The sequence below is a fragment of the Antechinus flavipes genome, chromosome 1 (genome assembly GCF_016432865.1).
Source record: "Antechinus flavipes isolate AdamAnt ecotype Samford, QLD, Australia chromosome 1, AdamAnt_v2, whole genome shotgun sequence".
In the NCBI taxonomy this organism is placed as follows: Eukaryota; Metazoa; Chordata; class Mammalia; order Dasyuromorphia; family Dasyuridae; genus Antechinus; species Antechinus flavipes.
The window spans coordinates 286,530,852-286,547,240 of record NC_067398.1 but is presented as its reverse complement, the minus strand read 5'-3'; the positions used below and the strand labels follow the sequence as shown (position 1 = coordinate 286,547,240).

Here is a 16,389-nt window from a genome sequence, read left to right as displayed (position 1 = left end):
GAGAAAGAAAATCGCTAAACATTTTATAGGCTTTTACTTATGATACATCTTATTTATCATTTATTTTTTGTCTGCTAGTTTCATTGTTATTTTATTGTCTAGTGAGGACTGATTTGAGTTAACCGATTTTCTGGTCATTCCTGATTTTTCCCATTTCATACTTTGTGCCACTTTGAATTTCCCCATCGAGTGTTTCCTCCTGTAAGTCTCCATGTGCTTTATGGGATCAGCTAATGGTCTCTTCTGCGCTCTTAGCCCCCGCCCCTCCCCCCTCCTTGCGTGTGTTCCTTACTCAAACATTCCAGTGATGGAACATTAGGTACTTTCTCCCAATTCACGATGGCTTTTCTGGAAGAGGCAATTTCTAGGGGTTTCCAAAGGTTGACTAAAACAATCTGTCCAAAACAGAAAAACTACTTTAGGGCCAAAAGAATAAGCAGTCCAGGGAGCCAAGTATTTTTCCTGACACAGCATAACCACTGCACGACCTTGGGCAAATCTCTTCAAATTCTCCAAGCTCGGGTTTCCCATTTGTAAAGGGGTATTAATGATACCTCCAGGTGGCATCGGGAAAGAAATGAGTGTGTGACCCAGTGAGCCCAGCTGCGAAAAACAGGAACAAGAGAAGAGACCAATCTGGCTAATGCGAAAGCCTTCTTTGGGTGGTTATTTCCGAACTTAAAAGAAACAACAATAACAAAAAATGTCCACACTAGATTTGAGACAAAGCGTGAGAACTCTCAGGCTAGGGAGTGGGGAAAGGAATGCGAGTTTTAAAGCGAAAGTTGCTGGAGGATAAGGGTGTTAATCAAGTTAAAAATAGACTTGTATCCACTACACTACTTCCGCCTCCCAGTCCCACCCTCAGGGTGGTGGCCTCCGCTGCTTCGGCTTTTTTTTTTTTTTCCTTAAGTCTTAATGGCAGTTGCTTTGTCTGTCCCTCCTGGGGCGGACCACTACGCTCCCAATGCTAGGCTTCCCTCCATCCCTCCCCCTTTCCCTCTTCCTCCTCCTCCACCTCTCCGGGCGTACAGGAGCCTGGGAGCTCGGGGGCGGAGTCAGAGAGAATCCTTCGTCATCTTCGTCATCGTCCTTGAGGCCAAAGCAGCAGCAGCGGGAGGGGCTTTACTCGGTGCCTGGGTAGGTTAAAGTGTTATTCGTCACTGCCGCCGCCGCTGGTGCTGTGTACTCGGCTCGCTCCTGCCGCCGTCGGCGGTGGGTTTTCGCTGACGACCCCGCCCCGCCTCCTTCTGCCTGGAGATTTTGGGCTGTCTCAGGGTGAACCGACTGTAGAAAGCGCACCGCAGCGGCGTTACTCGTACGCCGTAATTGCTGGTGATAGAGGGCGGCGTGGCTCGAACGAGCGTGAGCGTGAGCGTGAAACCCGCTCCCGGGAGCCGCGAGAACCTCATCCGAACGTGAAGGAGAAGAACCTCCTGAAAAGACCGTCGGGAACTTCCCTCCCAATCCCGTCCTCGGATCATCGACTGACCCTGGGGAGGAAGCGGCCCCGTTGTCGTCCTCGCCTCTTCCCTCCGCCTCTTCCAGTGCCCGTCCCCCCTCCCACTCCCTCCTCCCATTTCCCGAGCCTCGGCGTGTCTCGGCCACGCTCCGCTCAGCCGACACAAAGGAGGGAACCAGAGAGCGGAGGCGGTCGCGCGAGCTCGGGGCCCCGGGCTTCCTCTCGCTCGCGCGCCCGGTTCTGGGTCAGCCAACGGCATCTGCTGGCTGTGGAGGAGACAGCGCCTGAGGAGGAGGCGCCGCTGGTGCTGCCACTATCTCCTGTCCTCCAGCTAGTGAGCGCGAGCTCCCACCCGGGATCTGATCCACCGCACGCGCCTCACACGGCCCGGGAGCCACCGCTGCAGCCGCCGCGCGACTTGCTTGCTTCCTTCCTCCAAGCCGTCGCGGAGGCTGAGCCGGCCCTCCCATTAGCGTTCTGCAGCTTCTCCTTATTCCCACCGTCTTCAGAGTTTCTAGGCCTCCTGGAGCCTACCCCGTGTAAGTAAGGAGTAGACGAATTCTTTGGGGGAGGAGGGAACGAAGATGGAAGAGAGACCGCCCTTCCGCCGGTGCTTTGTATGGGCTTTGCTGCGGAGTGGGGGAGGGGAATTGTGGGGAAATTGGACGGTTATTTTGGGGGGCCATAGGATGTGCGCCGAGGTATGAATTGGCGATCCGGAAGGCCTCCCTCATTAGGGACGAGGACGCCGGGGGGCCCCGGCCCCTTCTTGAGCTAACCCAGGCCTGGCCGAATTGAAATCGTTCCCTGGAACGAGCTCGAGGAGCCCGGGCCTAGGGGCGAGCGTGCTGGGCCGGGCCGAGAGGGGTGGAGGCCCACCTGCGCGAGGCCCAGGGAGGGGGAGGGAGAGAAAGGGAGTGAGCGTGAGCAAGGCCCCCGAGGAAGCACAAAGGCGGCGGCGTCATTTTGTCGTCGTGGCTCCAGGCCTTTCTTCCCCGGCTTCCTCCTCCCATCAGTCCTTATTCTCACACCATTGGGGCGGCCTCGTCGTGGCAAGAACGTGGGAACCGTCATCCCTTCACCCTTTAGAAATCCGTCAGGAAGAGGTTGCTCTTTTCTCTTGTAAATCGGCGGCGACTGCTACTGCCCTGGGCGAGAAAAGAAAGGGAGAAAGAAACAAAGAGAGGAGGAGGACTCCGGACGCCGAGTGTGTTTGTGTGTGTATGTGGTTTTTGTGTGTGTGTGTGTGTCTGTGTGTGTGTGTGTGTGTGTGTGTGTGTGTGTGTGTGTGTGTATGTATGAGTTGAGTGTGTTTTCCCTTAACCTGACCCTTGGCATGTATGGAGAGGAGGTAATAGACCCCGGGGTGCTGGTTTGTTCAGCATGACTCAGTGATTTTGTACCTCACCAGGCCATGCAGGTCTCGTAGGCCTAGATTGAGGGGGGGAGCCCCCTTATTCTCTAAGGGTGAACACGTAAGCTGTTTTGAACAAGCATCAATACTGTCGGCTTTGTTTAACTGAGGGGCAGGTCTTCCCTTCTGTACCTTTTTTTTTGTGGGGGGAGCGACCCCGTTTCCACATACTCCCCCTTTTTGCGTGTTTCTGCCTCCCCCTCCCCCCCACACACCTGTCTTTGGCTTGAGGAAATGTGTTTGGTTTTCTCTTTTGTTCTAGGTTACTCTGGTTGTATAGGTCGCAAAACGTGATCCTTTTAAAGCCATTTTCCTTACAAGTTGTGGAACAAATCTTCGCAAAAATACAGGCTCAAAACAAAGCTTGCATTTTTTAAAAGGGTTTTGAGGTTGGCTATACACAGTTTTTTCCCTTCATTGTGGACCTTCTGTGATTGTTTTTCAAGAGGTTATTAGGTTTGAAGCTGGGTCCCTCTGACCTAAATACTATTTATCCTGTCACTCAAGTTTTTTTTAAGGGATTCACTTTTTGACTACCACCATCTTTTCCCCTCAAATCTCTTGAATTTGTGCAAATATTGCTAGTTAATTTGAATTGAGTTTTTAAATGCTAATTTCCCAGAAGTTGAAACTGTCAGCACAAAGAACTACATTTCAAAGATACCTTAGTTAAGATAGGGGGTATGAAGATTTTTATTACTTGTCTTTTTTCAAAGATAAGGTAAGAGTGAGGTGTAAAATTTATCTAAACTTTATTGTTGCAGCGCTAAAATTAATCATGGTGAAATGTCCTGTTTCAGTCTGTTTTACAAAATGATTATTTGATAACTGAACTAATGGTAAACAGGCCTCCCCACCCCCAAAAGTTTGTGCAACATAGACTAATTAGCATAATTTACATTGATGGGCCTCAGCTGGCTGTTATGTTAAAATGTTTGGAGCTCTTTAAAATGGCTGATTCATGATGCTTTATTTTCTATATGGGGTTTTAGATTATCCTCTTTCGTTACATAAAGGAAACTGGAGCAATGTTAATGGGATTTTACATTTTCCCATTACAGTAGTTTCCAGTCTTAGTTCTTTAGGTCTTGGAGTTAGCAGCCTCTGAGGTATAAATAGAAGCTGATTTCAGAGGCCCCTGTTGACGAGGTTGTATGAGCGAGCCTCCACCTCAGCCTGTCACATTGCAGCCTTGTGACAGGCGGAAGCTAATGTATCCACCCATGTGATCTAAGCTTCTGAGAAGTATTAAAGCTAGCTGAGCACACGTGATGGCATTTAAAACTGGCTTTCCAAGAGAAAACAGAAAGCAAGTTAAAGATTGCGACTTCTTAATAGTACCCTTATCTAAGAAGCACAACTTTCCTCTCAGAAGATAACAAATTTTAATCTGCCAAGTGAACATATTTGGATTGGGTTTTGTTGTTGTTGTTGTTGTTTTGTTCTCCATAATTTGATACTTTAATTTCCAAATTTGGGATTAATTAAAACATTAATAAGGTTGTAGCTTAATCTATATGGTGCTGAATTTTTCTTTTTTATATTGTGCTTACTGTTAAAGAGATTAAGTAATATTTAGGATGTCTACAAGATATTTGGGATACCACAAAGAGTAATGGACTAAACTAATTTTAATCATTGGAGAAAGTAATAACTTGAAATTAAGGACTTGCTTTTGCATAGAAAATGCAGGGTTAGTATTTTACCAGATAGGTCATCACATTTTCATTTTGCATAAATCACTGAAAGGTATTTTTGGTAATGTTTTAAAGTATTTTTGTAAAATGCTTTAAGCCACTTATCTAAATAAAATGATGATGAAATGTTTACATTATCCATTTCTAAAATGAGTAAGCTAAATTTCCCTCCATCCTATTTAAAGGGATAGGCAACTATTATAAGACGTTGGATCTGAGCAGGTCATCTTGACAAATACAAGTAGTATTCATTAGCATAATTGATAATCACTTTTCCTTACTTTGGCTTGTAATGAAGTCATGGTAAACATGAGATATAGTCTTGCTCAAATACATTTGCATAAACCAACACTCATACCTGTAATGTTGATTCCCTTTTAATCTGCCGTTTGTTAGGAGACTAGATACCTTAAAAGTTTCATCAAGTTCTTGTGCTCCTTCCTGGTAAACATGATTCCCCAGGTTTCCTCTCCTTCCTCAAGTTATCTAACATTTAGTTGTTGCTTCTCCCACTCCCTAAAATAAAATCTCCTGATAGGAGGCCTTCTGTAGAAGTTTTCCTATTGTTTGTATTTTAAGCACCAAACAACAGGTTTTTTACATTGTAGACACTTGAATGCTTATTGAATTTGGGATTCTAGGTAATGCTAATTCTCTGGTTTTTAGTTTTAGGGGATGCAATAAAATATAGTACTAAAAGTAAGTATTGCAATAACTGCTTATAAAATTGTCAGCACACATTTTGCAATATTTGATTTTCTTGAAGTTTCTTCAGTTATCTTATTTTTACAGGCTTCTTTGGTATACTTGACAAATGTTTACTGGTGATAAATTTCTCAATTATGATTATACAGTTTTTAAAAAATTAATGTTATATAAGCCTACATTGCTGCTTTTAAAATTATTTGCTTCTGGCTACAATTTTAGAATGACCTGAACACCATCTAATCTCTATTTTTAAAAAATTCTTGAAGAACAGGGAATTCTTACCCAGAGGACAATCTAATGAACTTCATCTACAGTTTGTGGCAGAACAGTTGATTATACTAAGTGTTAATTATAATTGTGCCCTTGGAAGCACAAGGATTTGGTTGCTATATTGAGTTCTATCTAGTAACCGAGCTTCAGAGATTAAACTGCTAGAGAAGGTGAAGCATTTCTATTGCCGAAACTTTTCCATGTCCCTTTTCACACAAGCAGCAAAGAATTGCCTTAGAAGTAACATGTTTGGAAGTATTCGCTTTTGAATTTATTATTGCAAAGTTGGAGCCTGACATCCTTATCTAAGTAATCTAAAAATTGATGAGCAAAATTATCAGCAGTTGATACTATCTTTTAAGTACTTGGAATAACTAATCTACTTCAAGTAAAGAGCAAGAAGGGAGGGATTTCACAAGAAGTAGTTTAAGGATCCGCACATGTGTTGTTGCCAGTTAACAGGCTGGTCAGATTACATACACAAACTTGTTTAAACTCCTGTAACTTCATAAACACCTTTCAAACTTTTAAAGAAGATACAAGTTCCCTGAAACCATTATGTTATGCTTTTTTTTTTCATTTCACTCTTCCAAATGATTTACTAAGTACGTGATTTAAATATTGCTTATGAAATTAAGCACTAAAAAGAACAAAATAGAATGATGACAAATAATACCAAGTCAAAGCTTGTGGAGTCAAGTGGTATTCCTGAAAAGATTGGTTATTAATAAGAAGTGGTAGAATGGAAATTAAGCTTAAATTTTGAGGGATGCGTCAATAGGGGGTGTTAAAATTTTTCAATATGAAATTCTTATTCAGAAAAGAGACAAATATTTTCTGCCAAGTCTCCTTATAAGTACAATTACTGCTTTTGTTAAGAATGCTTGTCATTTTATTCTAGAAAAAGCAAAGATACTGATGATATCATACCAAGTCAATGATTGATTTTGGTGATATGCCAGCTTCTAATGCATTTTTTCTGATTTTATTTGCAGCCCAGAGAAATGGCTCAGGAGACAAATCAGACCCCAGGGCCCATGCTGTGTAGCACAGGATGTGGCTTTTATGGAAATCCTAGGACAAATGGCATGTGTTCAGTTTGTTACAAAGAACATCTTCAGCGGCAACAGAATAGTGGCAGAATGAGCCCAATGGGTAAGTGGTTGCCAAGGAAAATTAAAATGTTTGAAGAAGTAGCTTAAAGAACTCTAGAACCCATTGTTTGAGCTGAAGCTGTGAACTGTATTGAAATTCACTGGAACCTGAGGATGGGGAGAGAATTTTAAACTTAAAAGGCAACAGCAAAGTACTTCAAAAAATAATTCAACAAGCTTGTGTTGAGTACTTACTATTTGCAAGGCACTTTTCAAGGTGTTGGAGATAAAGAAAAAAACTCCCTACTCCCCCCCCCCCCAAAAAAAAAAAAAAAAAAAAAAGCCCTGTTACCAAAGAGTGTATGTGAGAGAAAAAAGGGAAAAGCTGCATAATGATTTAGCTTCAGATTTTTAATTGAAAATTTACTCCATGCTTTAAGAGTGCTTTGGATATGTCATTTAAATTTAATATTTTGTGTGAACCATAGGAATGAGTAAAGATTCTGCCAGTATAGTACTAAGGGCAATTAGAAGATGAGCATACCTAAATATTTTGTGGGGTTTTTTTTTTAAATATATATATGGAAAAAATTTTAAGTTTATTTGATAGTAGACTAATTGGAAATCACAATATCTCCTAAGTTATAAGGAAAATCAGAGGTCAACTAGTTCAACAGAAAGTTCCTCCTACAATGTTTCTGACAAGGGGTCATCTAGCTTCTGCTTATCCAGATAGCCTTTTCTAACTTTGAACTTCTTACAGGTTGGATTTTTTTTTTTTTTCTTGTTGACTTTTTAAGAAGTTTCTTACAATCTACTGTTCCTGTTTTTGTTTTATAGGATCAGCTAATGGTTCCAACAGCCCTACCTCAGATTCTGCATCAGTTCAAAGAGCAGAAACTAGTTTAAATAACTGTGAAGGTGCTGCTGGCAGCACATCTGAAAAATCAAGGTAAGATTTTGTTTTGGGGTTATTTTTGTGTTACATGACAAAGCATAAGTGAGTAAAGTTGCGTCATAGTCATTCAGTCCAGAGAATATTTCAAGTGTATGAAGTATTACATATAAAATTATAGTAGTAAATGTTTGAATGAAAATGTAAGCATTATAATGCATTCCTATAAAGAAAATACTCGGGATGCTCTAATAAATTTTTGTTTCTTTAGAATTAGAATTTGAGAAACAGCCTTTGTGTATTTTAAATGTCAAAAGAAGGGCACAAAGTCAAGTAATATACTAAAGTTATTTGATCAAATAGACAAATTTAAATGGGAGTGTAATAATTTTGTAATTATGAACAATCAATAATCTTTGTCCTCAAAGAACTTCAAATCAAGTAGTCAAGACTAGGCTTAAATGAATGCAAAGAGTAAAAGTGCATAAACCAAATTTTAAAAACTATTATTATTTAGTAAAAAAAAAAAAAAAAAAAAGGACTATTCCTTCTTGTAACAATAGTATGAATTAGACTAGTAACAAAGCTAGCCAAAGTGCTTTGAGAATTTGGCTGTAGAAGGCCTTAAATGTTGAAATACCGTTCTATATTAAAACTGTTCTTGTAATCATAGAAGCTTGAAAATAGTACCCCAAGAAGCTAAACTACTTTGAAAATACACAAACTTAAAACATTAAGCTGTTAATGCCTTTACAAATTTTTATTTTACTGAACTCAAATAGAAATGTGCCTGTGGCCGCTTTGCCTGTAACACAGCAAATGACAGAAATGAGCATTTCAAGAGAGGACAAAATAACCACACCGAAAACAGAGGCATCAGAGCCAGGTATGCTTTTAATTACTTAATATTAATTGAAGGTCCTTCTGAATGCTCCTCTGAATCCTTAAGAAAGGGTTTATGTAGGGGATCCTTACAGTTCTATTGAACAAACCAAAAAATATTTGCAAAAAGCATCTTTCCAATGATAAGTCTTAATATTAAAACATATATATAATATAAAAGTTACTTTTTTAATAACTGCATTTAGTAATGTGGTACTTGAAGCAGATATGAAGGGACAATTGAAAATCTTTGAAGTCGGTCTACAAAAAAGATCTATATGTATGAATTTGAATGATGTGATTAGGTCCTCCAATGATTTCTTTGGTTAAGGTATTAATAAGTTACTTTTAGCTTGTGAAGTGACTGAACAGTTGCTTGTTTCTTAACACAGCTTTATAAATTATCGTGCATCTTTCTACACAAGAGAAATAGTATGTGATAAATTGTTTTATGTTTTCTCACATGTCGTTGTGGTAGTAAAACTATATATTCAAGAGATTCTTCTAATTCAGACTGACTCTTTTTGATTATCACCATGATGGCTGAAGAGAAGGAAATTCCTAACCCAATTAATATGTCTCAATAGTAGCAGTTTAACTAACTTTAGAATAACATTTTAAGGGAAATTCGACTTTGTTGTGTATGTAAATATATGTTAATTTCAAAGTAGTCCTACCTGTTCTTCTATAGCAGGCCTAGAAAGGAGCAAGCAGTTTAAATAATGGATTAAAATTTTTGGACAATGTAGAAACTAAAATTTCTTGGTCTTCATGGCATTTTTTATTTAACTCTCCCTTTTCCAGGAAGTAAGTGAAACTTATTATTTGAAAAAATAAATGTTAATGGATTTTAGATTTTCCTATAAACAATAGAAATGAATTTTTCATTTAGTAAAGATTTCTCATAAGAACTGGAAGATACTGCATGGATAAGTGATGTACTGTAAGTTAATTTTTTTAAACATTAACTGAAAGAAATATAGTTGTTATTCAGATATACTGCTAAGATTTTTAAAGTATATTTGAGAGGAATTTTCCTATGTTAGAAGAATGTACCAAGTAAGATGAAATGTGAAACCTATTTAGGGATGAAATGACAATACTGTCAAGAAAATAAGGATTTGGGGGTAGCTAGGTGGCTCAGTGGATAGAGCACTATCCCTGAAGTCAGCTGGACCCGAGTTCAAAACTGATCTCAGACACTTAACACTTCCTGGCTGTGTGACCCTGGGCAAGTCATTTAATCCTAATTGCCTCAGCAAAAAAAAAAAAAAGAAAGAAAGAAAGAAAGAAAAAGAAAAAAGATGGATTACAACAGTTAATAGCAGATTCAGTGTAGGTCTCATTTTCCTTAACTAGACTTTGTTAGATTAAGGTTGATTGTTAATTGTAAATTAAGAATCTATATTGTAGCAATTCATGGTCTTCTGGACTTTTAGATAATATAGGAATAAGTTTGAAAAAAATGAGAAATGTACTTGTATTCTCAGGATGACCTAATGATTATAATCAGTAAAAGTTAAGTAAACTTAATGATAAAGGCAAATAGTTCTTGGGAGGATGTCAGAAATATTTTCTATCCAAAAATGGGATACAAGTAATATACTACTTCCTTATGGAGATATTCTAATAACCTATTCTAATAACCTTTTATATTTGTCCTTGTTTATGGAAGTGTGCTAACATCTAAAGAAATGTTTTAGTATCTCTGCTGGAAAATCAAATGGTCTGTGTGCTATATATGGGTCATTCTATGATTTATTTGCAAATATAAACAGTGTACAACTTAAGAAAAGTGGCTTAGGTGAAAATGAATCTCTTTTAAGTATTTACTTTTATTAACATCATGGCCAAGATTATAGTCTATATTTACAAAATTCTTAACCCAGGAAATTCTTAATTTTGTTTTAGGCCAAAGATAGTTTTGTTTATATTGGGGAAAGTCAGTTTCCTCTTTTTACGGAACTGGCTTAATCTCCCAGCCTTCCTTCCCACCTTTATTCCTATTGTTCTTATGGTGCAGTTTCTTTAATTGAAAGAGTACTTGATACGAAATAAGTTTCTGTCATCTGCTTAACTTGATAATTGGTTTGGCCTTGGGAAAATCACTTCAGTTTTTTGATCAATTTGTCCTTTTGAAAATAGAAATTTGGACTAAATTATTTCTAAAAGTCTCTTCAGCTGTTATATAATATGGAGTATAAAGCTTGAGCCCTCCTTAACTTCTTGAATCCCATTAAATTATTTTATAATACTACCCAGTTTTTTTTGGGTTTTTTTTTTTTTTTTTTTAAATAAACCCCACCCAGGAATTGGTTCATTTCTATTTATCCTACTCTAGGTATAACAGTTTTTAGCAAGAGAAAAGTTTTTTACTAAGGAGAGTTCCAGAGTACTAAAACCATTTTCGGGTTTTTTTTTTAATAGTTTCATTATTCTTTGATTATAATACTTAATAAATGATCCTAGAAGGATCATTTCCGTGAAATCCTTACAAATTGTCAATGCCTCTAACCCACAGTTACCTTCTAATGCTATAAAAGCATTGATACTTAATAATCCTTTAAGCAGAATATATGTGAATCAACAAGGTTATAGTCTTAACTGTTTTGCCTGGTAAATTGTAAAAGGCAATAACACATTTGAAAAATTGGTTTATGTTACATTGGGACTATGAAGAAAGTTTTTTTAAGTTTTGGAAATACTCTCTTAAGGCTTTTATAATGGAAATTAGGGGCTTTAAAAATTAAGCTTATTTGTAGGTTGATTGAATTTGACTAATCTGTTTTTTGGGGACTTTTCATAATTTGTTGATTGTATCTTTTATTTAAAAATAGGTTTTCAGAGGAGTAAATCTGATAATGAAATACTTGTCTTCATAATCCTAAATGTCATCAATATTTGTTTTGTAATATTCTGCCTTTAAAACTTTAAAATAACATTGGGCATAAGAGAAATTTTGATTATAGCTGCTTTTCTATATATGTTGGCCACAGGATGCAAGTGAGTGACATTGAACCCTTGATGAATTCTTAAAAAAAATATTTTTGGGCATTTCAATTTTTTTTTTTAACCATGCTTACCGTTAATATTGGTTCATCTGAATAAAAATAATTATTTTCTGATTAAATTGGTTCTTCAATATAGTTTAATTGGGTTGAAGTTTTTAATCTTATTTTGATACAAGTTCATGTTTTTTTGCAAACACCAAATTTGCTTATGAAAATAGCATTATATCTTTTTTTTTTTTTTCCCCGATGAAGCAATTGAGGTCAAGTGATTTGCCCAGGGTCACACAGCTAGGAAATGTGTCTGAGACCAGATTTGAACTCTGCTCTTCCTGATTTTAGGGCTGGTGCCCAATCTAAAGCATTATCTAGCTGCCCCTAGCGTTGTGTCTTTAAAAAGTCCTCACTACCAAGAAACATTGGTCAAAGGAGTGTTTTTGGAAGTATTTTAACAACACTGCTATATAGAATTAGGATAGAATGAAAGTCCTTAAGGAATCATTTGAGGGAATATGATCACCAAAGTTGTCAGCCAGTTAAGTCTTATCAAATTTCTATTTCTTGGCTTTATTCTCCAGTTGTCACCCAGCCAAGTCCATCGGTTTCTCAGCCTAATACTTCTCAAAGTGAAGAAAAAGCTCCAGAATTGCCTAAACCAAAGAAGAACAGATGTTTTATGTGCAGGAAGAAAGTTGGCCTTACAGGTAATGCAAATGTTGCACCAATGTTCAATATTAATTAGATGGACTATTATAATGTTAAATTTAAAATAAGCCAATCAAGATTTTTATTTTAAAAAATACCTATTTGTTCAATTTTTTAATCTTGGGAGGTAAATTGAGCAGCACAACGGTTGAAATGCCCTGTGTGCCTTGTTTCACTGTGGCAAAACTAATAAAAATTTTACTCACATAAAAATACTCTAAAAATTAATAACAATCTAAGGGCTAACTCATAATTATTTTGGTAGGTATTCTTTAGCCATGGTCACTTTCCATCTATACTTGGTTGGATAGATGCTGTTTTGTCAGGTCTACATGTAGTTCTGGGACAACAGGGGAGTATTTTTAACCTGTATATATAGGATGTGGGAAGTCAGGAAGTTAGAAGTCCATTTATATTCTACCTCTGAAGCTTGTTCTCCTTTACATGGTCATGGGCATTGAACTTGTTTTTTCATCTATAAAATAGAAATATTAGAAATAATAAAGATCTTTTCATTTATAAAGGATTGTCAGTCTTAACGCCCAAAGAATAACAACAGATTTTTTTTGTTTGTTTTTGTTGGGGAGGAGGGATTATTATTATTATTTTGAAATTAAATATAAGGTTAAAAGATTTCTGTATTCTCTAACTTTCATGACAAACACATAGGATGAAAATGTATACCTTGCTGAAATGAAAGACTTTAAAGTATATTTCCTCTATATTTAGTATTAAACTTCAGTTCCCCTTGTAGTGATCATGAATCTATAAATTACAATACTTTAGAGCTTCAGTTCCCAAGTGACTCTTCTTCCTCTTTGTGTACAGGGTTTGACTGCCGGTGTGGAAATTTGTTTTGTGGACTTCATCGTTATTCTGACAAGCACAACTGCCCCTATGATTATAAAGCAGAAGCTGCAGCAAAAATCAGGAAAGAGAATCCAGTTGTTGTGGCTGAAAAAATCCAGAGAATATAAACTAAATTACTACTTGTGAAGAGACTGAATTTTGTTTTTGTTTTTATTTTAATAATATCGTAGGAAAACATTAAAGAGCAGATGCATGGCATTTTCCTTTGATGTTCTCCAGAGTTTTACTTTAAACTTGTCTGTCTCATAATTGATATTTTAGGATGTTTGGGTGTTTGTTACAGGCAGAATTGGATAGATACAGCCCTATAAATGTATATGCCCTCCCTCTGAATAAAATTGGATGATATCCTGCACCATAATTGAAATGCACAGATATTGGAAACAAGATTATTTAGTTCACATGTGCCAAACAAATATGTAAAACCTGCATGTTTGCAGCATTATCTGCCTTTTGGGAATGTAATCAAGGTATACTATCTTTGGCTAGTGTTATGTGCCTGTATAAAAAAAAATGGTACACCAGAAAAAGGCTGGCAGTCTACTTTTTCCATAGTTAAACTTTGCCCTGTTAATTTCCACAACTCATTCTTTTGAAGCAGAAGTAAGTTATATGTAAAGTATAAGATCGTTCAGTGAAATGAATATTTTTGGTGCCATATATAAGCCATGTTCAACTAATTGCTGTGAAAGACATTCTAACTTGAAGGGTAAAAACATTGAAACAAGTTATAATCCATCAAACTGAAACAGTGTGCTGGTCTGCACCAGAAGATTTGTCTGCTTTATTCTTGTGTAGCTAAAAATGTTGTGTAGCACAATACTGTAGTAGGGTTTTTTGTTTGTTTACAAGAAGAAATAAACGCTACATGGTTTTACATACTAGCAGCTTTAATCAAATTATGTGTATCTGATGAATCTTATTTTGCAAAAGGTTTTGAACAGTTTAATTTCTTGTGTATATCTTCTGTTGAATGTTTTGGGTTCCAGAAAGGTTGTTTAAAACTTTTTTAAAACTTCAGTCCTCAATGTAATTGCACCCTTCTGCATGGAAAAAACATAACTGACATGGCTTAAGTGGTACCCAGAACCACTCTCAGAGGGCTGCTTTTATCATTTTAATTGTACTTGGGTGTAGGACTATAGTTGTTCTTGGGTGTATTGCATGGGCTGCTTTATCTACAGCATTGTACAATAACAACTCTAGAAAAGGCAGTATACTTCACTGATGCTTGTCTGGTAATATCACTTCTGTGTTATAATGGAAGGTTTTTTTGTGATGTATGAAACTTGTGGGGTTTTTTTTGGGGGGGGTTAACATAAACTTAGTATGGTTTAGACTAGTGTTGTGGTAATGCCTGTTTTCATTTGTAAATAGTTAAGAATAGTTAAGTATGTATACAAGGCGTGATTTTTGCCCCTTTTTTTTTTTTTTTTTTTTTAAACAGTGTTCAGTCCTAGTTTTTACTTCATTCTTAAAGACATCAGATTTTTGGCTTAAATTTTATGTATTTTAGTTTGGAGTTAGATATGCAAATGTGTACAGATAGTTCATATTTATGTATTGCACACAATCATGCTCCTCAGCCTTTATGCTATATTGTATTATGTAAATAATAAAAATCATGTACAGAGGGAATTATTTCCACTTGTTCATTGGCTTAGTTATGGGTTACTTTTAGAATTAGAAGCCTTGAAGGGGAAAAGAATGTATTTCTATAATGTAAGACATTCATTTATTTTTTTTTAGCTCTGTATCAGATTCAGCATAGCTGTAATGTCAACTTTTTTTTTTTTTTCCAATCTCAATCTCTAAGGATTTATTCTACTGAGAAGCATGGCAGATGGAATATAGTTTTTAAAATTTGGACTTTTATCAGTGTGCCAAGATAGGATTTCTAGGGATCATTACTTGCTGCTTAAAGAGAAAAGTAAATCTGAAGATCTGTAACTCATTCTCAATTTAGTGTGTATACATATGTCTATATATGAAGTATAACCATATATATGTATATATATATAAACACACATTTATATGGTTATGGTTCTTTCATTTAGGATTTGTCATGGCAAAACACAAGTATGCTTTTAATTTTCTAAAGTTATATATTACCATTTTTATGATCTGTCTTCGATTTTGCTGTTAAGAAAAAAATTTGAACAGCAGATGTATTGTCCAACAAGAGAAAGGAACAACCCAATTTCTGGGCCAGCTTTGGCAGCAGCTGTCTTACTGGCAAAGGATAACACCACCTACTTCTTCATAATGAGAGTTTAGGGGTCCTTTATCTGTACTCTAGTGCTTCCTGTCATATATGGTGGGATTTTTTTTTTTTTTCCTGCTGATACAGAAAAGCAAATAGAAATGTAAATGCATGTTTATGTTTGCAAAAATGTGAAATGTTTAAAACTTCAAATCTCATTATCACAGTTCTGGAGTGTAGAATGAGGGGGAAGATACATTCTTTTAAGAGTCTCTCTTAATCATGTGTTTATACTACTCTACCTCCAACTAACAAATGCTAGAAAATTTTAAATATGCTGCTGATAGAAAGATGTGAAGAGAAAAGGAATAATTTTGCAGGAAGATCATACAACTTCAATTTTTGGAAGATCTGTATGTTCAAGTGCTTTTTAATTGCTATTACTAATAATTATTTCCCTATATTTAAAAAAGAATTGTTCAGTGGTCTACATAAAGGGAAGCATTAGTTAACAGAAGTCTCAAGTAAACAGCAGTTGCCAATGTTTTAAATACAAAATTAGGAGAAAAACATTTAAAATCCTGAAATACTGAATGCATTATTGGTTTTGGAAATACAATGCTTCAGAAAATCTTGAATTTTACAATGCATTAAATGAGTCCAAATTTTAAAAAAATGCTAATTTTAGGCTGAATAAGATTTTTGAAAGCATGTGATACTTATTTTCATCCTGTACATGGATGTGTCAGTATCCTCAGTATCAGATGTTAGCCTTTTCACTAGATTTTATTTACAAATACTTTTTATAGTTGATAAAAATTCTCAAGAGCTCTTGGTTTAAAGGGATTCAGAAGATAATTTCAGTTAAAGTCTTTATTTTAGATTACATTTCTTGCATTAAATGTAGCTCCTGACCAGTTAAGGGCAATTTGCAGGCAAATGGTCATAGTGTTACTGTTTCTGCTTTTTTGAAACATGATGGATCGCCAGTGGTGCAGATTGCTACCTACCCCACACCATTTTGTGTAACTTTAGTCCATGTCCTCTCATAAGTCCAGCCAAAATCTGGAGTTATTTGGGTGCTAGTGTTAATTGTCTGGTTTTTGCCACATTTGGTCCATTTTTTATGGCTTTGTGTCTTTTATAGTTTTGTGTAAAGTGTTTTATTGGTAAATCTATAC

At 36.6% G+C, this 16,389-nt stretch overlaps 1 protein-coding gene across 1 annotated transcript; it reads left to right on the top strand.

The window, feature by feature from the left end:
* The first annotated feature begins 1,902 nt into the window (after positions 1–1,902).
* Positions 1,903–13,904, top strand: ZFAND5 (zinc finger AN1-type containing 5). The gene is made up of 6 exons (XM_051962141.1): positions 1,903–2,001; positions 6,547–6,706; positions 7,486–7,597; positions 8,323–8,426; positions 12,009–12,134; positions 12,964–13,904. Exons 2-6 carry the CDS (start codon positions 6,556–6,558, stop codon positions 13,110–13,112), a joined length of 642 nt encoding a protein of 213 aa, XP_051818101.1. The 5' UTR covers positions 1,903–2,001; positions 6,547–6,555; the 3' UTR covers positions 13,113–13,904.
* Positions 13,905–16,389: the final 2,485 nt, after the last annotated feature.

Coding starts and splice junctions, on each gene's coding strand:
- ZFAND5 (XM_051962141.1), top strand. CDS start 6,556: ATGGCTCAGGAGACAAATCAGACCCCAGGGCCCATGCTGTGTAGCACA. Junction 6,707..7,485: donor TGGCAGAATGAGCCCAATGG/GTAAGTGGTTGC, acceptor TTTGTTTTATAG/GATCAGCTAATGGTTCCAAC. Junction 12,135..12,963: donor GAAGAAAGTTGGCCTTACAG/GTAATGCAAATG, acceptor CTTTGTGTACAG/GGTTTGACTGCCGGTGTGGA.